A 22,329-nucleotide genomic window follows, 5' to 3' on the forward strand; every position below is an offset into this window, starting at 1 on the left:
CGTGTGGTGATGAGCACTGGGTGTTATATGCAGCTGATGCATCGTTAAACAGTACACCAAAAACTAATGATGTACTATATGTTGGCTAATTGAACATAATTAAAAAAAAAGCTGGGGAAAAAAGTCTTTTTTTTTGTCTCTTTTTTTCTTTGTTCTGTTTCTTAAATTCCACATATGAGTGAAATCATGCAGTATTTGTGTTTCTGTGACTGACTTATTTCACTTAGCATTATACCCTGTAGATCCACCCATGTTGTTGCAAACAGCAAGATTTCATTCTTTTTTTAATGGCTGGATAATATTCCATTGTGTGTGCACATGTGCGCATGTGTGTTACATCTTTATTTATCTGTGAATGACATTTGGGTTGCTTCTGTATCTTGGCAATTGTAAATAATGCTGCAATAAACATAGGGGTCCATGTATCCCTTTGAATTAGTGTTTTCACTAAAAAAAAAAGTTGTGGAATTATTGGGTAATATGATAATTCTAGTTGTAATTTTTGAGGAACCTCCATACCATTTCTCACAGTGGTGCACCAATTTGCATTCCCTCCAATAGTGAATGAATGTTTCTTTTCTTCCACATCTTCACCAACACCTTGTAATTTCTTGTGTGTGTGTGTGTTTTGTTTGTTTGTTTTTTTTAGCCATTCTGACAAGTATAAAGTGGTATCTCATTGTGGTTTTAATTTGCATTTCCCTGCTGATTAATGATGTTGAGCATTTTTTTCATGGTCTGTTGGCCATTTTTTATGGATTATTGGTTTTTGATGTTGAGTTGTCTAAGTTCTTCATATATTTTGGATATTAATTCCTTATTGGATATCTCATTTGCAAATATATTCTACCACTAGGTAGGTTGCCTTTTAGTTTTGTCGATGGTTTCCTTCACTGTACAAAAGCTTTTTATTTCGGTGTAGGCCCAATGGTTTAATTTTGCTTTTTGTTTTCCTTGCCAAAGTAGATGTATTTGGAAAAATTGTTTTTATGGCTGATGTCAAAGAAATTATTGCTTATATTTTCTTTAGGAATTTTATGGTTTCAGATCTCATACTTAGGTCTTTAATCCATTTTGAGTTTATTTTTGTCTATGGTGTAAGAAAGTGGTCCAGTTTCATTCTTTTGCATGTAGCTGTGCTGTTTTCCCAATACCATTAAAGAGAATCTTCCTGTTGCATGTTTCTGCCTCGTTTTTCATTGATTAATTGACCATGAAAGTGTGGGCTTCTTGCTGGACTCTCTATTCTATTCTGTTGATCTGTGTGCCTATTTCTGTGCCAGTATGTACTGTTATGATTATATTAGCTTTGTAGTATATCTTGAAATCTGGGATCATGATACCTCTAGCTTTGTTCTTTTTCAGATTGCTTTGACTATTAGGGTCTTTTGTGGTTCCATACAAGTTTTAGGATTATTTGATTTAGTTATGTGAAAAATGCTTTTGGTATTTTGATAGGGATTGCATGAAAACTGCAGATTGCTTTGGGTAATATAAACATTTTAACAATACTGATTCCTCCAATTCATGAACATGAACTATCTTTCTGTTTGTATCCTCTTCAATTTGTTTCATTAAGAAAAAATTATTACTGTGATTTATTATTTTTTTAAGATTTTATTTATTTGTCAGAGAGAGAGAAAGAGAGAGCGCATGAGCACAGGCAGACAGAGTGTCAGGCAGAGGCAGAGGGAGAAACAGGCTCCCTGCTGAGTGAGGAGCCCAATGTGGGACTTGATCCCAGGACACTGGGATCATGACCTGAGCCGAGGGCAGCCGCTTAACCAACTGAACCAGCCAGGCATCCTGTGATTTTTTTTTTTTAAAGATGTAAATAGTAGAGAAGAATGATCCAGTAGGAAAAGAGAGGTTCAGTACAAGGAAGAGAAGATATAATTGATGTATGAAACCCTTGATGGATATGGAAGGAAATTACAAAGATAGGCTAATTTGTCTAGGGAAGATCCCCTTTCCTCAGAGACTAGACAGGAGGACAGACTATTCATTGGTTAAGTTTCAAAATGGTACATTAAGGAAATTTAAGGGATGTCCTGCATAAGAGCTTCAATTTCATTTTTTAAGGAGCTATGTTACACACTAGAAGTGAGAGAAAAGATGGTGGGTCTGAGGCAGGCCATTTTGGAAGGGCCACTGTGTGGATTGGGAAGAGGCATGCAGTAGAATTTCTGCACCAAGGGCTTGCCTCTGCATGCCATCACATCAACTGATACTCCTGTTTGGTTTTCCTTGGAGGACTCAGGAACCTGATATAGGAAACAGGAAATGTGTTAATTCCCCCAGAGCTGGTAGTTTTACCATTTAATTTCAGCTTTAAAAAGGAGTTTGAAATGCGAACAAGGGAGTGGTTAAAGTGAAAATTAAAGAAGTTAGGTCAAAAAAACTTGGATTTAAAGCCAGCAAAAGAAATGTCAGGGCATGGTCATCTTCCTGACAATGAAGAGCAGATGCATGAGAAGAAAAGGAGTGAGGGAACTGGGCAGATGGGGAGATAAAGCCAAAGGCCTGAGGAATGGGGAAAAGGGATGAGAGGAGGAGTAGTGGGGAGAAGGGAGTACTGGGACTCTTGTTTCATAGATGGCCCTTCTGAACAGAACCACTAAGATAGGACTGTGAGAGTAGGTGACAGACAGACAAAGAGTTAGGCTCATCTGAGAATCTGGCCACTTAGCAAAGAGTTGAAAACATGGGCTCTCCAGCCAGACAATCTGGGTCTAAATCCCATTTGCTCACATATTAGGTATGTGATCTTGGGCAGGTTCCAAGAGTTGGTTACGGATCACTAAAATTAAGATAGTAATAGTGGGACCAAGTGTGGTCATTCTTATAAAGTATTTGCTTAATCCTTTGTGCAACTCAAGTGCTCAGTAAACTTTAGTAGTAATAATAATTATTATTGCTAGCTCCTTCTCATTTAGATCTCAGCTCATATGTCATCTCCCAAGAGAAACCCTCCCCAGCCACACTGTAGAATTTAGTCCCCTTCAGGTAACTGTCCCTCATTTTAGCATCTAGCATCATTTGCAGTTGTAATCTAGCTGATAGTGTGAGTATCTCCCCAGTTTATATTATTTAGTTTTTTGGTATCAAAGCCAGGTCTTATTAACCATTTTGTAAGCTATGTGCTTAACATGTAGGAAGGGTACCCACTCTCCGAAGTGTTTGTTAGAAAAAAAAAATATTGGCATCTCTCTGCTGATGGAGAAATCATGCGAATACGGCGGGTTAGTAAAGTTGATTTCTATCTTAGTGATAAAACTTTTAGATAAGGGCAAAAGGGCAAACCACTACCACTATGGCTTTCTGATTTCATTTTAGAATTTTCCGCACAAACAAGTGCACAGTTCTCAATTTACTATTTTGTTTGGGTAGATAAAGGAGTGACTCATCTCTTCCATGCTGCATTGAATTTAGCAAACTGAGCAAATGCAAACCTGTTGCTCTGAAAATGAAACTTGTTTTCAAGGCATTATTTTTATTGTATTTTTTGCCATGATGTCAAACAATGACTTTAACCATGAAAGAAATTGTATTTCACTTATTTGAGCCATGGTGCGGGGATAATGGAATCTGGAACCGGATGTTCTGCTGTGAGAATCAGGGGAAGTTGGTAAATGTTTCCAGCCTGCATTTGTAGGAGCCTTACAGCAATGTAGATGATATTTATTGTTTGTCCAGCTCCGGTATCATCTTAGTCCCCTGAACATGGCCTTTTCATGTTACCTTTGTCACCTGAGCATTGGAAAGTAAGGCTCAGGAGGGGCAGCACACGGGGTACATTATTTCTTAATTTGTCACTCCCTTCCAAAGCTCTATAATAGTGGCTTAATGTTAATGATTACAATATTCTTTTATTTGTTTAAAATGTTATATAAAAGTGTCCTCTCATTTTTAAGTTAAAAATAGATCCTTACTAGGTCTTTTCAAATTGAAAATATGTATGAAGCATGATGAGTTAGTGCAATTTCCAAATGTATTGTTGACCCATTCTGGGAAGCTGGATTTTAAGAGTTCAGGTTTGCTTTTCTTAATTATTATGTAGTTCAAATAAATTTATTTGTTTAAAAATCTATCCTACCCTGATTTTTGTAAGCTTGAGCTACGTTTAGCAAATTTATAACATTAGATTTAGCTGGAATTAATGTGCCTATAAACACTTTATTGAGAGTCTTTTAAATGAACTTTAAATATTATCTATATTGATCTTTCTATCATCAATGTGCATATTTTATTAGGTATTTTTATTCTATTGTAACAAAATTTATGTGTTGCCAGAAAGTGAAATATTACATATGACTGCTGTGATAATCTGACAGTTTTTAAAACTGACATTTTTTTGAGTTGGACCAAGTGCTAGATTCTTACTAAAGTGATGCACGTTGTTTTTCTCATCAAAAGTCCTTCTATGGGGTGCCGGGATGGCTCAGTGGGTTAAAGCCTCTGCCTTCTGCTCAGGTCATGATCTCAGTGTCCTGAGATTGAGCCCTGCATCAGGCTCTCTGCTCAGCAGGGAGCCTTCTTCCCCCCCCTCCTCTCTCTCTACCTGCCTCTCTGCCTACTTGTGATCTCTATCTGTCAAATAAATAAATAAAATCTAAAAAAAAAAAAAAGTCCTTCTACTTTGGTGACTGTCAACTAGAAAATATGTGTTTTCCCTATTTGGATAATGAAGTAGTCTAAAAAAGAGGAACTATTTCTATAACGAATTATTCCCAACTTAGGTGCCCATAAAATACATAGAGAGGGACTCATGTCTTCTAGACTGACTACTAATGAAATTTGGTACAAGTGGTTCCCATTTCAGTCATTCTCAGACATTAGAGATTCTTGTTTGATGCTATGTTAGACATCCAGTTTTGACAAGAACATGTTCCTAATATTTGTCATGCTTTATTCCCAGAATTTAACACATCAATTGGAGCACAAAGAAAAGGAGCAGCTACAGATGTTGGATCAGCTTAAGGAGATCCAGAATCACTTTGAAACTTGTGAGGCTAAACACAAGCGTGCTGACCTTCAGATATCAGAGCTGACCCACCATGCGGAGGATGCGACCAAGCAGGCGGAGCAGTACCTCCTCGAGTTCCAGCAGTCAGAGGCCCTGAGGCAGGAGGCAGAGAAGAGGAGAGAAGAGCTGAAACTGAAAGCTCAGGAGTCCATCAGGCAGTGGAAGCTTAAGCACAAGAAGTTAGAGCGAGCGCTGGAGAAACAGTCTGAAACTCTTGATCAACTGACAGACAAGAATAATCAGGTATAAAATCCAAATTCCTAAGGAATGGTTTTTGCTGTGGCCGACCATTCATTCATCCATCCTTTGAACAAACACTTGAGTGCTGTACTGTGCATGTACCCTATCATGATGTCCTTGATAGAAGAGTCTTTATGTCTTGGCTTTTTCAAGGTAAAAAGTAATTTAATTTTTTAAGTTTTTAAAGTCTTCTCCACAGTTGAACATTCTGTGAGTTTTTAGAGTTGGCCCTTAGAAAGAGATCCCTCTATTGTGCTTAGTGAAATAAGTCAATCGGAGAAAGACAACTATCATCTGATCTCCCTGATATGAGAAAGTGGAGATGCAACGTGAGGGGGTTTGGGGGTAGGAAGGGAGGGAGACAAACCATAAGAGACTCTTAACCTCACAAAACAACCTGAGGCTTGCCGGGGAGGGGAGCGGGGTAGGGAGAGGGGGGTGAGATTATGGACATTGGGGAGGGTATGGGCTATGTATGGTGAGTGCTGTGAAGTGTGTAAACCTGGCAATTTGCAGACCTGTACCCCTGGGGCTAATACTACATTATATGTTTATTTAAAAAAAAAAAAACAAAAAAGAGGTCCCGTCCCCTCCCTCAGTTTGGCTTTTAGTTCCCGAAGCTGAAATTATTCTTTGATTTTCAAATGGAAAAAAAAAAAATCACAAAGTCTTCCATAATATCACCTGACTTTTCCCCCAGTGCATGTATTTTAAAATCTAATTTTTTAGTAAATTTCAACTTAAGTATTGGTTGGAAAGGAACATTTAAATATGTAGTAGTTACTACGGGACCATTTTCTGGCAGCAACTATAATCACTTTCGTTAAATGAATGACGTTCATAATCTCACTGCCTGAGCAGTATTATCAGGTCACAAGCCTCTTTAAGACTCTGCTTTTGTGCCTTTTTGATTGCAACAAAAAGCATTTCACTGAACCGTGTATGCATTTCACATCGTCTTTCCCGTGTATCATCAGTTACTTTAAATGAATTTTGTGCTCCTGTGTTGATTCTCAACTATATCTTTGGGTTGAATTAAGCCTAGATGTTTGTAAGATAATAAACAGCAAAGTCAGGGTTGATTTTTATCCATGTATAGTCTTGGTTTATCATTTCTGCTTTGTCATTTGTCACTTGTCCAGAATTCTGAACATTCCAAAAGAATAATCATTTGGATAAGTTGACTTTCTTTCAAAGGAAAGCACAATGTAAGGCCATTATGTTTATAAAATCAGTTGTCAGCACTTAGGAGTGACAGATGCTTATTTCAGATGAGCTGTCCCAGAAAAGATGCTTTACCATTTAGATATGAATTTCGTGGACATCTAGAGGCTGGGGGAAGTGATCACCTTGCACTCATTGTGGAGTGCTTTTTTCAGTTTAACCCATCTGACACATACTGGGTGACTAGTTGCCCTGAGGTAAAGTAAAGCAGCTCTAAAGCTTTCAGACTTGAAGCTGAACTGATCTGATCCCAGGAAATTGCTCTACCTTGATTATCCTGTTGTCAGTCTGGTCTGGCAACTGGTTCAATGAGCATGACGGTAGGGGAGGTAGCTAGAAAGAAGGTGGGTGTGAGGGACTGACTGATTGAAAACTGTCTGGGGATTTTACTTAATTAGAGGAAATGTAGAAGGGTCCATGTCATCAGACAGTATCCTAATCCATAGTGCAGAGTTTTCTAGATGGAGTTTTTTTAGATACTCAAAATTGTTAAACAATTATTTCCCAGAATGCTCTTGATATAATTATTTTTATCACTTAGCATTGCTAATGATAAGCAAAGAAGTAGTTTTAAAGTGATTGCCACAGTTAGGATAGTATCACAATTATCACAGCAGGCATTGTAATTTCCACTTTAAAAGCCTTAAAAATGAATGCGGCGTGTTGGAGTTAGAGCAGCAGTTAATCAAGGAAGAAAGGGTAACAGCTATTTCATTGCACATGTAAGCGTCCAGTAAGTAAATCCATGATATGGAAGTACGTTGTAAATAATTTCGGAAAAAAGCATCTATATGTTTATGTCTTACTGAGTAATACCTCTAAGGAGTATTTAATTTTTAATAAAATCACAAAACCGCCCCAAGGCATTAGGAATACAGCGTATGTTTTTTTGTTTGTTTTTGTTTTTTGTTTTTTGTTTTTTTGAGCTAATTATTTTTAAAAAGTTACTCGAGAGTATATTTGGAAGTATATATTAAAATAAAAATAATACTAAATTCCAAATAAAACACATTGTTTTACAGAGTAAATTGTTTAATAAGTAACTTTGTTAAGACATTTTCTATGCTCAAACAATACAGTTTTTGTGTTTCTCTACTACCATTTCTCTTTTTTCCAGTGTAATTTATTTTCTGCTTTAAGATTTTCTACTTAAAAATGTAGTAGAAGGCTAAAGGGTTGTATTCTCTTAAAAATTGCTCTAATTTACTTTTTTCCTGTTTTTTCCATTTTTGGAAATTTGGTAGGATATACTTCCTGAATATTTCCAAATACATAGATGTATATTTTAATATGGATAATAGGAATGCTTCTTAGGTTGCTTGTTTTTCTTGCTGAGTTGGCAGAAGAATTGGTTTGCCCTGTATTGAGCATTTTGCTTGATAATATTTGACTTCAAGAATCTTAAATTGACATCTTTTCCTTTTTTGTATTGCCTTCATACTGAGGAAAAAAGGAGTGTATGTAATATATACTGTCTTTTAACAGGTGAATTTTTTAATTTAAAAGTTGAAAAGAAGGATCAGTGCTAAATACATTTTAAATGTATATATGGTTCTACCATAGGCAATTTTAGAAAGGCTAAAGTATGAATATATTAGAATAACCCAGAATCCATCTGCATATACCTTCATACGCAGAAAAATAACTTTTCTTCCTTTTTAAAGATTTTGTCTACCTTTTAGTTCATTAGGAAACAAAATTCTGTGTGTATTTTGTGGTCAGGCTTTGAAAAGTTTGTTTCTATTCTTATGATGGTTTTAGACAGTATCTTTCTTCTGGCTTCAACAGCCATTTTCAATCGTTCCTTCGTAATCTTCTCTTAGAGCTTTTCTTCTTTGGAAGCTGGGTTTGTGTGGTTAGAACATTCTCTTCTCATTGTTCCTGACTGCTACATATTTTTCCATTATGCCTCCATATTTCTCAAGGATTTTTGCACCTGGCTTCCCCTCACCCTGTTTCATTACATGTAATTCTTATCATCATCTTTAGTGATTACAAAGTTCATCTCAGCAACCTTAAACTTCAGCATCCTTAAACTTCACTAATTTCCCATTTTACAGTGACCTCCAAGTCACTCAGCAGCTAATTTCTGTGACTAAAAATTGTCCTCATCTGTAATTTCTCCATGTCCAAATCTTTACTTCCAAAATTTTAGTCTCTGATCTTACACATTTCTTTTATTTCCTTTTCCTTTTTTAATGATTACCATATGATTTTGATCTTTCTACATTCCTCCGGTTGACCAGTCATTTCCTGCAATCTGTTTTTTCCTGTCAAATTGAACTTCATGAAGAGCTGCTCTGACGACCTGCTCACCAGCATCTTTGATTTCTTTCTTCTACCTCACAGATCTTAACTTATCTTCAATCTGGAATCAACCCAACTCTTCTGCTCCTGAATATACAGGCAATACTTACCTAGAAACATCAGTTGGCTTCCATAGTGGTCTTGATTATCCCCAACTACTCCCTCCCCCATTCATTCAATCCATTCCATTCCATTCAAAAATTAATGTAGGCCAGTTACCAAGCATATAACCCTCTTTTGAGCCATAGAAAATGAGTTATGAAGTCTGTTGGGGGGAGCTTCTGGTAAACATTTACTCACCCCTGAAGAAGACACATAAGAGAGATTTTTTCCCTTCTCTGGTTTTGTTCTATTCGGCTGTGATGCCTGCAGTAGCCGAAGTTGGCCGTCTTACTGTGGTCCTGAGAACGAAGTCTCACACACCAGAAGGTATTGCCGAGAGAAGTGCAGAGAGGCAGACGTAGAGCTTTGACACCATGTCTGGAACAGTTCTGCCTGGAATGATATTAAATTACCTTGTAGTTTAAGTCAGCTGGAATTGGAGTTTTCTCTTACTCTCAGCAGAAGATATTCAAGCTGACAGGACACATCAGTTCTCGGAGTAAGGAGCTTTAAGTAAAAGAGCCTAAAATGTAGGATTGACTAAATGGAGAACTGAAGTAGAGACAGGAACATCATACTTTTTTAAAGGGGAAGTTGGCAAACTGTGCTACTGGAAGTAGTTGTTAGTTGAGCCATCAGAAATCCTACTTTCGGGCAGTGATGCTGTGCCTCAGAGTGGGGTATTAAGTGACTTTTGGGAAAACTTTAGGATGTTGGCATGTGTTGTGATCTTACTATAGACTTCAGAACAGATCTACAAGAGAAAGACAAATATAGGTTGAAGCCTGCCTGTCTAAAAGTGGAGAAAAAGAAATAGTAAAAGCAGAGAGCAAGATTTTTGGGGGGGTAGAGAGACTGAAAATCTGCAGTCTGTAATCCAAATATACATAGTCTGATAATTTGGAGGTTTTCAGTGATGGATTAGCCAAATGACCTGTCCTTGCTGAAGTTAGTCCAAGCAAGAGAGGGAACTAGGAAACTTAGCTGAAGTAAAAATGAGGTGAAAAACAAGCCTGATTTCTCAGGCCTCTTTCAAGTGCTTCTACTTCAGCATTCCTGGCCAAGAGGGATCCAAGTCTATTGTTTTGAGTTCCTCAAGATAAAGCCTATTCAACTGAGGAATGTCCAGGATATTGAGGTGGCAGTTAAGACACTGTCATTTTCGGATTTGGAGACAATGTCTAGACAAAATCTTGGGCTGTGGCTACTAGCCAAGCAATTAACAAAAAGCAACTAGAACTTAGTTTTTAGTATCTTTATTGCCAAAGAATTTGCAAACTTGACTAATGTAGTCTGTGACTGTCCACTCTAAGGGTGCCACCTTTGTCATGAATTGATATGATACGTGGAATGCTGAAACCAAGGGCAAAATCTAGAGAACTGTAGAGTAGCAGTGCCTGAGTTTTTGAAGGACTCTTCTTGAAGTGCTCCATCTCTGGTGTTCATGTTATGTGAGAAAAATAAATATCGCTGTTTAAACCAACTTTAGGAAGATAATACAGTATTTTGCAATCACAGATGTTTTACCTGCTAGATCTCCATCTTGAAAATAAAATCTTTATCTTCTGGGCAGCAGGGAAGTCTCTTAACTCCTAGCCAGGGCCCATGTTATCTGTTCCAAACATTAAGCATAGTCTTGAAGCCACTTCTCTTGTTCTCAGGCCCTGTTTGCATATTCCTTACAGCCAAGACTCGATTCTGCCAGTTTCTGTCTGGTATGGTAAGTGGACCTCCCAAAGATGACTCACCCTAATTCCTGGAGCCTGTGAACATGACGAGATATCACTCTCGTGGTTCTGTTATATGGCAGAGTTGACCTTAAGATAAGGAGATTATCCGGGTGGGCCTACTCTAATCACAGGAATTCGTAAAAGCATAGAAATTTTTCTGGCTGTTGAGAGAGGGGAAAGTTGAGGGATTTGAAACACAGGAAAGATTCATTGTGGTGTTTCTGGCTTCAGCGTCTGAGGGGTCCATGAGGCAAGGAGTGTGGGTGGCCTTAGAAGCTCAGAGCAATCCCTGGCCCAAAGCTAGCAAGGAAATAGGGACCAGGGTGTTAAGTGCATGGAACTAAATTTTGCCAACAACGTGGATGAACTTGGAAGTGGATTCTTCCCGTTAGCCTCCAAGTAAGAGCCCAGGTCAGCTGATACCTTAACTTAACTTTAGGAAACCCTGGGCACAATACCTTCCTTGGACTTGGGATCTGTGGAAACAGGGAGGTAATAAATGGTATATTTTTTGCTATTAAGTTTGTTGGAATTTGTTAAACTACAATAGAAAAGTAATACATCTACTCTTAGACTTCCCTATATTTTTAGCCATTTTAACTGCCTTTCAAAGTAATCTCTTTCCTCTGTGGCCCCGAGTCTTTTCAGTCCAGGAGCATTGCTTTATCAATTATACCTGCTCTTCAAGGATCTGATTACTATCTTACATGGATATCTCCCTGGGATCCTGGCTTCTCCTTGAACTTGAATCCTCTGCCCTTTTTTTTTTTTCTTCTTTGCCACTAGTCTTCATCACAACCCTATGATATAGGTGCTATTATTATCTTTATAAAGATAAATAATTTCCTTGAGGCCCTAGGGTGACTTAGACTGGACTGAGAATCACAGTTTTCTTTGGTCAGAGCTCAGCTGCCTAACCACTTCCTTTTATTATCTCTCATGCTGGCTTCATGCTGTTCTTCCCTGCTAAAACTGACAGGGTTTTGAGGGAACTGTTTCTTTGGAATGATTGACTCATTGTAGTTTATCTTGAATTGTTTCATACTAAAGTATAAAATATGAAGTGTAAAACTGCCTTGTAAGTATTTGCCTTTTTACTTGTTATTTCTAATTCTGAAATGAGAATCGTGATTTTCTTTTTTTTCTGGGTGAAAGCCACGGCAGGCATCCGTAAGCAGAGACGGAGATTGTTCTTGGTGCCAGTGTTGGGGGAAAGGGGTGGTGATTCCAGCTTCCTCAGCTGCTGACTTATTTTATTGCTTTGGGAGGCGGTGAGGACGAGAGGGGTAGTTCTTGGCCTCCCTCCGTCTGTCAGTGGCCACCTTCACCGTGCATAGAGGCTGGCAGAGGGTGATGGACATCTGATCCCTTGACCTGTCTCCTGTGTCCCTTCCCCACCTATCCTAGTCTTAATCCTATTTCTATCTTTTTGGGGCTTTGAGACTCCCAGTTACATATAGTGTATTTCTTCTCCCTACCGACTTTATTTATTAAGTAATGACTGATTGTACCATAACCTTTCTTAGATTGTATCTGCATCGTTCCCTATATTGTCTTCCTTGTCTGTTTTGAGGTTTCTCCTTTTTAAACGGGTGCATTTGAAATGCAAAGAACTGTTATTTTAAGTAACATTAATTATTTCAACCTCTGGTAAATTATAGTAGGAATCTTTTTCTTTCCCCATTCTTTTGCTAAATTTTATCCTACATTTAAATAATTATTTATAATCAAGGATTGATATGTGTTGGTGTTGAAAATCTGCAACATATTATATCAGTGTGGTGCTACGTCAGGGTAATTGTATTTTTCTTTTTCTAGCCTAAAAGCAATTTTTCATTAAAAAATGGAAAAAATACAAAATCCTATTTTATGGATTTTTCTTCTCCTTGTGTATTAAACTTTATTTTCTGACAGTCTCTCTGGTGAATTTTACAGTGATTTTTTTTTTTTTTTCTTAACCTGATAGATTCTAAAAGAAAAGGATGAACTGAAAGGCCAGCTTTATACAGCGTTACAACAAATAGAGAATCTTCGAAAGGAATTGAATGATGTCTTAACCAAGCGTGCCCTTCAAGAGGAGGAGCTTCACCGTAAGGAGCAGAAACTAAGTGATGTTAAGGCTCATCAAGTTGACCTTGAACTAGAAGTCAAGGATTCCCTGGACACTATCCAAAGGCTAGAGAGTGAATTGAAGCATCAGAATAAGATTCAAAGCCAGATGAAAGTTGAGAAAGCTCACCTGGAAGAAGAAATCACAGAGCTAAAGAAGAGTCAGGCTAGGGACAAAGCTCAACTTCTCGAGATGCAAGAAGCCATCAAAAACTTGAGCGCCATCCGGGCGGATCTTGCTAATAAATTGGCCGAGGAACAGCGAGCCAGGAAAGATGTACTTAAGAACCTTGCTGACCTCAAGATACAGGTGAAATCCAGAGATGAAGAAACAGCTACAATCATTACACAGTTAAAGCTAGAACGAGATGTTCACCAGAGGGAGCTGGAAGATCTTACATCGTCGTTGCAGAGTGTGAAAACGAAACACGAACAGAACATCCAGGAGCTGATGAAGCACTTCAAGAAAGAAAAGAGTGAGGCTGAGAATCATATTAGGACACTGAAGGTACCTGCGCTGAATTATCCTGATGATACTGAAGGAATTTTTCTGGTGGCTCATGAAGTTAATAAAGCGTAAACTTTTAGAGATCATTCTGTATTCCTAAGCACTGAAGGGAAGATAAAACTAACAGTAAAGAGGCTTATTCATGCCTGTTCGGCCAGGTTGAAATGAGTTATAGCAGCCACCTGGGAGCACCTATTTCAGAGCACTGAAGCCCTTTAAAAAGAACCTTTAGCTATTTTGGGAGTTCAGGAAAGGCAGAGGTGGCAGTAAGTCGTGGACCTGAAACGTGCCCTCATTCAACATCTGTGACCTCCTAAAACATAAAAGGCAAAGACTTGACAAGGCCATAGAAGTTTAAACCACCATCCTTATTAGTATGGTAACTAAAGTGGATCAGCTTATAAGCTGTGTAAACCCAAGGCTTTTGAGATTTACCCTTTCTTTTCCAAATCAAAGTTAGCCTGGGTAAATGCATAATTGAGATCTTGCATTGGGGAAATATTTCTAGGGTCTAAAGGTATTAGCATTATCCCCATACGGGGGAATTATTTTATAACATGATTGTCAGGAGTGTGATAAATCTGTCCCTCCTTCCTGCTTTTGCTTTTTTCCATAGTACTTCTTGTCATATGATATATATTCCATATTATTTATTGTTTAGTTTCCCTTTATTAGAATGAAAAGTCCATGAGGACTGGGATTGGAGTCTGTTTTTTGTTTACAGCTATATCTCCAGTGCCTAGAACAGTTCCTGGAACATTGTAGATATCTGCTGAATAGGTGAATACATAGATAAGTCTTCAAAGGTTAATTACAATTTTTTTTCAAAGTTCCTTGGAATACAACTGCCATAAAAATGCTTTGATAAAAGATGAAGTTATAATGAAATAGCTGACATACGTAGAATGCTTTCAGCTTTTTATGAATTCTCCCCCAGTTTTATGCAGCCTGCTGACAGTAGTGGATTTGGGGTTATTAATTGGGGTGGGCAGAGCAGAATGGAGGCTGGGGGAATAGGTAGAAGGCCCTTACCATATTTTATTCAACCTAAGATACCATCAGTTATAAGACTCATCATTATGTGCTACTAAGGAAAAAAAAAACCTCCTTCTGAAAGCACAACATACTGTCAACTGCAAGACAACATCCCAAGACAGAGGTGGTAAAATGTGGAAAAATATGTCTTAATATTGATGAAATATTGCATAGTAGTCTGTCAGAGTTGATGAGGACATAAACAAAAGAAGAATCAGAAATATAGAGAGGAGCTAATCTTAAAGAAGATAAAATATATGTCATATGTTGATTGATTGGCTGTGACAATAATAATAATAATAATAGTAGCAGACATTTTTTCCCAGCACTTAGTTCATGTCAATCATTACTATAAGCACTTTACATGCATTAACCATTTAATCCTCACACAATCCCTGCAGATTGTATGGTATTTTTTTCTCTAATGAGAAAATTGAGGTGTGGAAACCCAACTGCCCAAGGTCTTAGAGCTGGAAAGTAGCAGAGACAGGGTTTGAACCTAGGTAGTCAAGTGCCTGTGTTCTTAACTACACTGGGGGATTAGGTGGATAATGAGGCTGTTTGTCAAGGTAGATAATGCAGATAGAAGAGCAGATTTGGAGAGAAGAGTGGCAAATCCAGTTTGTTTGTTTGTTTTTAATGCATGTTGAGTTAGGTGAAAAAGAACAGAAGCCTAACCATGAAAATCTAGGCAAAACAGTTTTTAGTTCATAATGGATTAGACATTGAGGAGGAAAATGAGATTAAAATTGACTATTTGGGATCCAGTGACCCATTGGTGGTAGTTGAAATCATAGAATTTTAATGAGATCATGTAGGGAGAAAGAAGAGGCTGAAACTCTAGAACATCAATGTTTAAGGGAAGTATTGAGAAAAAGGTTCTAGCAGATAAGAATAAAGGACTATATGAGAGGCAGGAGGGAACCAGAAAGGAATAGTATCTTGGAAACCTAGGCAGGACATTTTAAGAAAGGTATAGTCAAGAGTGTTCAAAATGTGGGATGCCTGAGTGGCTTAGTTAGTGGAGTGTCTGCCTTCAGCTCAGGTCATGATGCCAGGGTTCTGGCATTGAGTCCCACATTGAGCCCCTTGCTTGGCGGAGAGCCTGCTTTTCCCTCTGCCTGTTCTTCCCCCCTACTTTGCTCTCCCCCCCTCTCTCTGACAAATCAATAAATAAAATCTTAAGAAAAAAAAAGTGTGTCAAATGTGGCAGATTAAAAGAAGAACTCCAAATGTGTTTACCCCATTTGTCAGAGATGGCTAGGGAAGGTCCATGAGGAAATTAAATGTGAGGGGGTTGGATCAAAACAGAGTAGATAGTATTCAACAGGCAGTTTCCCCCATCCCTTCATTAGGAAGTGCTTTGTATTCATGTATAGTGAAATGACGGTAAAGCTTTGAGAAATTCTCTGACTGTAAAGAGTATATAACTTAGAAGTACTCTGTAGATATTTTGAAACTTTTAGGCATTTTTTTTTTAAATTTGGAAGACAGAGGAGGGGTGTTTCAGCCACTCTTTAATGTGGTATAAAAGCAACATAAGAGCTTAAAAGGAGAACCAGAGATTGTAAGCACTTTCATTGTAAACTGAATAACTTGCCCATAAGGAAAAACCCCTACTTCATGCTATTTCACTAACATGATCCTATACTTTTGCTTATTTATATTAATTAAAAGGAGTTGATAATAATGGTCACCACAGATGACTTAGTGTACTGAATTATGTATAAGAGGACTTGGGACAAGTAGCTCTTTAAATGTTCTATTTCTTTGTCTTTTGGCTTCACTTTTATTTTTCTGAGTCCAATAAATGCTGATACATTACTCATATTTTTTCTCTGCACGATTTATATATTTTCCCCATCTAGGTCTACTTATGCCTATTTTTAAATTTAAATGTAAAATATTTTAATGAAATATTCTGGCTCCTATTCATATTTGAAGGATATTGGGTTATCACCTCATTATGATTTCAATAGAAATCATGTGGTGGAGCCTTTTTGGTGGGGAGGGATCACAGACTAAGGGTTTGATCTCTACTTTTATACTTTTGCTTCTTGCTGGCTATATGATCTTCGTCAAGTTACTTAACCTTTTTTCACCTCATCAATAAAATGGGACTAGTAATGTCTTTATCACAGGGTTTTCATGAGTACAACATCACTTTGTGAACCTTAGAGTGCAATGCAAATGTACTAATAAAACCATAAGAAGTAAGTTCTTAGTCAAATTTAGGCGTTGGCGTGTGGGCAAATGTTTTAAAACTGGGGGCGGGAAGTCAAGGAGGAAACCCTGATTTGTAGCATTTGCCCAGTTTAGTGATGTATATATATTGTATATATACCCCACTTGACTTCAGACTATCAAAGAACGTTATCACCAGAGAGGGACAGTTTTGGAAAGAGATGAGCATCGCTGGTTTTTAAGGCTCCCTGAGCTAACTCCAGTTCTCCACTGGCTTTAGGGGAAACTTCTGTACCCAAGAGTTTCATTAGCCATGAAGAAAAGGCAAAGCATTCTATTGAAACTTAAAATCATAATTGAGCAATTTTCCTGATGAGAGGCTTTATTTTGTAATTTTGTTTTTAGGTTGTGAAAACAGGATTCCTTATTAAAAATCAATTCCTGTGTTAATTTGAAATGGCATCCAGTCTTAGGTGAATTTTTGTGAGGTGACTATAATACAGATTTTGTGTGAAGCTGACAAAACTTCCTCTCAGGAAATTGATTCCAGTGGTTGAATTCCTACGTACCTGATTACACACATACAATATACTTGTAAAAAGAAAAAAAAATGTATCTTAGAAATTAAAACACATGTTTTAAACAGATCATAGGTAGTTGCTTTCAAGCTGTTAGTAACTGGTAGGTGTGACCAGTTAACATTGTCAAGTTGTACACAGCTGGTTTTTAAAAATGATAAGTGTACCTTCCTAAAAGCAGTGTGGCAGAATAGTTGAAAGTCTGCACATTAGAATTCCTGGGTTCAAATCCTGGCTCTGTCGTTCCTCATTACATATGCTGGGATAAGTTATTAGTGTCTCTGGACTTGAGCTGCAAAAAAGGAGGCAGTGGTAATAGTACCTCCCTGGGCAGGTTGTTGCAAGGACACAATGAGGAAAAACTGTGCGAAGAGATCTGAGAGCCGTGCCTGACCTATAGGAAGTGTTTGCATTGTTGTCATCTTAAAAGTTTTAAAATTCACATACCTGGCAAATCTTTTTTGAATTTTGTACACTGAATAGATTATTCCTAATTTTTTCTTAAAGTTGATTCTGGTTATATTTGAGAAAAAGTTAAAAAACCAGCTACTTTATTACACTGTTGGCACCGAAATAAATAATCACTGGTTATTTTTGATAAAAAATTTTGATTAAAAACTCCTTTTCAAGTTTAGTTACTTATAGTTTCTTGGCTGCTACAATTCATAATCCTTTCGGCCTCACAAGGTGGCATCAGTAATTTTGTTATCCTGAAAGTACACAGTTCTTTCACAAAACCCAGGAGAGAGGTTGAGCAGGAATGTTGTAAAGCTCCTTTTATAGAGGAGGAAAGCGATCAGTCAGTACTGGGCCAAGTATTTCCCTTTTGGGACACCTCTCACAGCCTTTTTCCCTGTCAGTAGAATTGGGGTGCCTGCTTTGGTTTGCAAAGCAGGCACCACAGTATTTGCTTCTGCCTTCATTAAGCACTTCTTCATTGTTGTAGAATTGATAGATGCATCTGGCCACTTACTGTTCATATTTGCTATCTCAGCACTTAGTAGCACTTTTCACTGAGTAAGTGCTCAGTAAGCGCTAAGGAGGGATTGAATAAATGCTAGGAGCATTTCCTTTTTTGTGTGTGTATGGTGTGTATGTTATGTACAGATGCTTAGAGCAAACTCTTGACATTTTTGCCCACTGATAACGTGTAATTTTTTTGTGGTACAGTTTGGCTGTGGCCAGTGGACTTTCTCTTTTCTCCTTTTTTTTTCTCAGGCAGAAAGCCTAGAAGATAAGAATACAGCCAAAGTCCATCGTTGTCAGCTAGAGAAGGTGAAGTCACAGTGTGATAGGCTGACAGATGAATTAACCCAGAATGAAAATGAGAATAGAAAACTGAAGCTAAAATATCAGGCTTTGAAGGACCAGCTAGAAGAAAAGGTAAAAATATGAATGAATTCTAATTTTAAAGACTTCTTCAGATTTCTTCTAGTATTTCTTATAGAATATATTTTATGCAGTTTTCTTTTTTTAAGAGAGAGAGAGCAGGCCCGCAGATGGGGGTCGGGGGGGTTGCAGAGGGAGAGGAAGAGAAAGAGAATCTCAAGCAGCCTACAGGCTCATCACAGAGCCCGATGTGGGGCTCAGTCTCAGAACTCTGAGATCATGACCTGAACCAAAATCAAGAATCGGTCACTTCTCCGACTGAGCCACCCAGGTGCTGCCCCTATTTTATGTATTAATAAATGGTAATTGTTGTCTTTCATGGGAAAGTTATATTGGTGCCACAAAAAGAGTGATAGTTTGTTAGAATGCTGGATTTTGAGTCTTTCAACCAAACGGTTAACCTTCTACTACATTTGATTTTTAAATTTCTTCTGGATCTTAAAATAGGAGTTTAGAGGCAAGGTAGCAAAGAAAGGAATTCTGGTTTATTGAGGACCTGTTATATGTAAGGCATTTATGCCAGTTGATTGATGTATGTGTGCTTTTTTAGATCTCACAACTCTCTGGGGTAGATTTCATTGATCCCTTTTAACCCATGAGGAAACTGAGGCTCAAAATAAAACCTGTAATAGTTAAGTACTCACCATGTGTGAGGCACTTTCAATGCTGATGGTAATTCTATGAAATTTTATGAAGTCGATACTTTATTAAATTCATTTTTGCAGTTGCAGAGACCGAAGCTTAAGAAGGTTGGTAACCTTGGAACATTCCTGGCAGATTTACTGCTTTCCTTTCAGTAGATGTGTGATTTGAGTATCTGCTGTCAGGCATTGTGTAGAAAACTAGGGACTCTCAGAGAGTCACTGCTTTTATGGCAAAAGTCAATTAGAATATCTCTCTTCCACCAACTTCCAAAAGGATTTGTAGTTGAGTATGATCGAAGTCACATGTAAAGATGACCATTAAAGAACTTACTGGTAGGAGGATAAGACAACATAGACAGGTAGCTGATAAGGTTACATGTGTGAGTAAGGTGCCACCACTGGGTAAGGTATCATAAAATGCTTCACAGACCTCTAGGAAGAAACTTCCTTAACTGCTTTACTGATCTTTTCCTCTTTATGTTTTTGTAAAATTCATTATATTTTATAGGTATATTTTTTTCCTTTTCTAGTAGTTGTTAAAATCAAGGAAGTAAGATATAAGTTTGGTGTTTATGATTAAATGTGCTAAATTAGTAAGTTGCTAAATTAAGGCCTACAGTCTTGACAACTGCTGCAATTTAGTTCTTATGTTTTGTTTGTTTTGTTTTGTTTTTTAAAGATTTTATTTATTTGACTGAGAGAGAGATCACAAGTAGGCAGAGAGTCAGGCAGAGAGACTGAGCAGAGAGCCTGATGCAGGGCTTGATCCCAGGACCCTGAGATCATGACCTGAGCCGATGGCAGCAGCTTAATCCACTGAGCCACCCAGGCGCCCCATCCTGTTTGGTTTTGAGTGTGTCCAATGGATCTGCTGTCAGGATGTAGTTGCTGTGGAGACAATGCTAAGTTTTCCAGCTTTTCCATAATTAAAATTCTAACCAGAAGATTGTTTTAATGTGTTCTATACTTACGCATTTGCATTTAAGAAATAATGGTGAAAATTTCTTATGTTGGGATGTGAGTTTACCTTGTTCTGCTTAAAATATATGTTTCCTCACTGATTCTATTTGTGATGTTCTAAATATATACATGTTATCACATATTCGTATATGTGGAACATTCACCTTACAAAAAAGTTTTAGGAGTTAACGATTGTATTCCATTGCTCTGTGTTGAGCATCCAGTATGTGGCAGGCCTCCTACTGGGTGCTAGGAGCATTCAGTTGCAGATAAGACACAGATTTGCAACTGAATGCTCCTAGCCAGATCATGAAAAACAAAATCACTTTCAGTTGTTACAACTGTAGAGTCCAGTCTTGACAGTGTGTGCTAATGCAGACAAAAGATGTTTCTGGAATCTGCTGAATAAACTGCTGAATAATCTTAAAGATATATTGATATCGATATTGATACATATAGATATAAAGTACATGTATAAATAAATATATATAGCTTATATGGCTGCTTTCCTTTAAGATCTGTTTTTTGTGTACATGATTAAGTACTTCGGATTCACTTAGCTGTTTATGTTGACCTGTGCCTTAGTATATGGTTGCATATGAATCAAAATATGGTTGGGCTCCCCATCTATAGATAGCGCTCTTCTCTCTGAGAGGTGGCATAGCGTTAGTGGCTATGGGCAAAACATTTGAGTGTACGTAATTTTCTAGCTATATGTTTTTTAAAACTCAAAATCTCAGTTTTATCATCTTTAAAAAGGTATGATGATTCCTCTGTTACAGAATTAAATGTGAAAAAAATATATAAAGTGCCTGGCAGAGTAACTGATATATAATAAGCTATCAATTAGTAAATGCCATTATTTTGTTATTGTTATGTTTCCAAATAAATACTGATTAGTGGTTCAACCAAGCAATCAACCAATCAGCCAGTATTGATTGCCTGTGGTCCTGTCGAATAATGTTAGGTAGTGAAGGGCCAGGGAACTGGGAGTAAGAATTACTGATGAACTATGCAGACTGGAAGTTTAGAACCAGACTGTGTTGAATCTACTTGAGACAGATGGCCCCCAGAGGAGGCTCCCTTGTGAAAAGAACTGGCATTTCTATTAGCAGGTGATATTGAAGGCATGTGTGTCAAGCAAACCAAACAAGTAGATAGTTTTATAATTATGTTTTCTATTTGAGGACAGGAACCAAATCTTGATTGTTTTTCCATCTCCAAGATCAGGCACAGAGCCAGATACACAGTAGATAATTTGTAAGTAAATTGTGGATAAAGAGGATGTGTGCGTGTGTGTGTGTGTGTAAACGCACATGTGCGCGCATATATACATACTTGCAAAAACATATAATATGAGGATAAAAAATATGGATAACCTGTGGGTATATGTACATTGTGTATGTGTGTGTGTGGGGGGGTGTTACAGCAGACTGTGGAAAATAAAAACAGGGAAACAAGATGAAAATATATTTTCAGTGGAAAAAAAAAGCCCTATGACTTGTAACCCAAAGATTACTATGTAAGCAATACATTGAACTTGATAAATGGGGCCTTATGGATTGAGGGGATTTCAAATGTGATTCAAAAGGGAAGCCTTTCTTGTTTACCTAACATAGCATTATTCTCACATGTTCATCTTAGTGGCGTAAGTGGCACTTCCCCTCTTTTTTTAAATGTCATGCTACTATTTTGACTGCTTACTTTAGGTCTTTGTTTCTTGTCACGTTATTATTTGGTAAGCTAATAAATGTTAAAATTGCATCAAAATTCATATAAAACCATTACCATCAGCAACATGAATCAGTAGTAAAAGATTGCTGTTAGGTATATGTGTACAGAATAACTAATGTAACATATTTTCCTTATGTATTTAGTGGTGATATGTAGATATGTAGATAATAAGATGCATTTTTCCAACATCTGATTTTGGTTTAATATCAAATGTTATTTTTCAATTTTACATGACAAAGAGAACAAGTATTATACAACCCACAGAATATTTACATATGCATTTAAAGCTATTATGAACTTTTTACTAGGGAAAAAGCTCTCATGAAATGTTAGATAGAACTTTGTAGTGTCATTGAAATTTAATATTCCTTTTGCTTAAAATTTTAAAGGAAAATATTTGATTTCTTCTTTTGTTCTAAAAGGATCTTATTAATATTAATCTTTTTGTTCTTCTGGCATTTACCTGGAAACTCATAATGCTGTTTGTTTTATCAGAAATATATTTTTATTGGTTTCACTGGAATCTGAATCATCAAAAGAGCATATGATTAAGCCATTT

General features: G+C 37.3%; 1 protein-coding gene across 12 annotated transcripts in view; it reads left to right on the forward strand.

Annotated features, from left to right (window-relative positions):
• The window catches only part of CEP128 (centrosomal protein 128), a 378,971-nt gene that overhangs the window by 106,848 nt on the left and 249,794 nt on the right, over window positions 1-22,329 (forward strand). For 11 of the 12 annotated variants that reach the window (XR_006604280.1, XM_004739137.3, XM_013058015.2 and 8 more), the window contains 3 exons: window positions 4,919-5,269; window positions 12,596-13,246; window positions 18,262-18,426. Coding sequence is in view for 11 of the 12 variants with exons in the window: in XM_004739137.3 (XP_004739194.1) it covers window positions 4,919-5,269; window positions 12,596-13,246; window positions 18,262-18,426 (1,167 nt within the window). In the remaining variant the exon portion in view is untranslated. The remainder of the gene's footprint in view (window positions 1-4,918; window positions 5,270-12,595; window positions 13,247-18,261; window positions 18,427-22,329) is intronic. The other variant, XM_004739134.3, reaches the window with a different exon arrangement.

This window comes from Mustela putorius, unplaced genomic scaffold (assembly GCF_011764305.1).
Source record: "Mustela putorius furo isolate JIRA1106 unplaced genomic scaffold, ASM1176430v1.1 tig00000129_pilon_pilon_pilon, whole genome shotgun sequence".
Taxonomy (NCBI): Eukaryota; Metazoa; Chordata; class Mammalia; order Carnivora; family Mustelidae; genus Mustela; species Mustela putorius.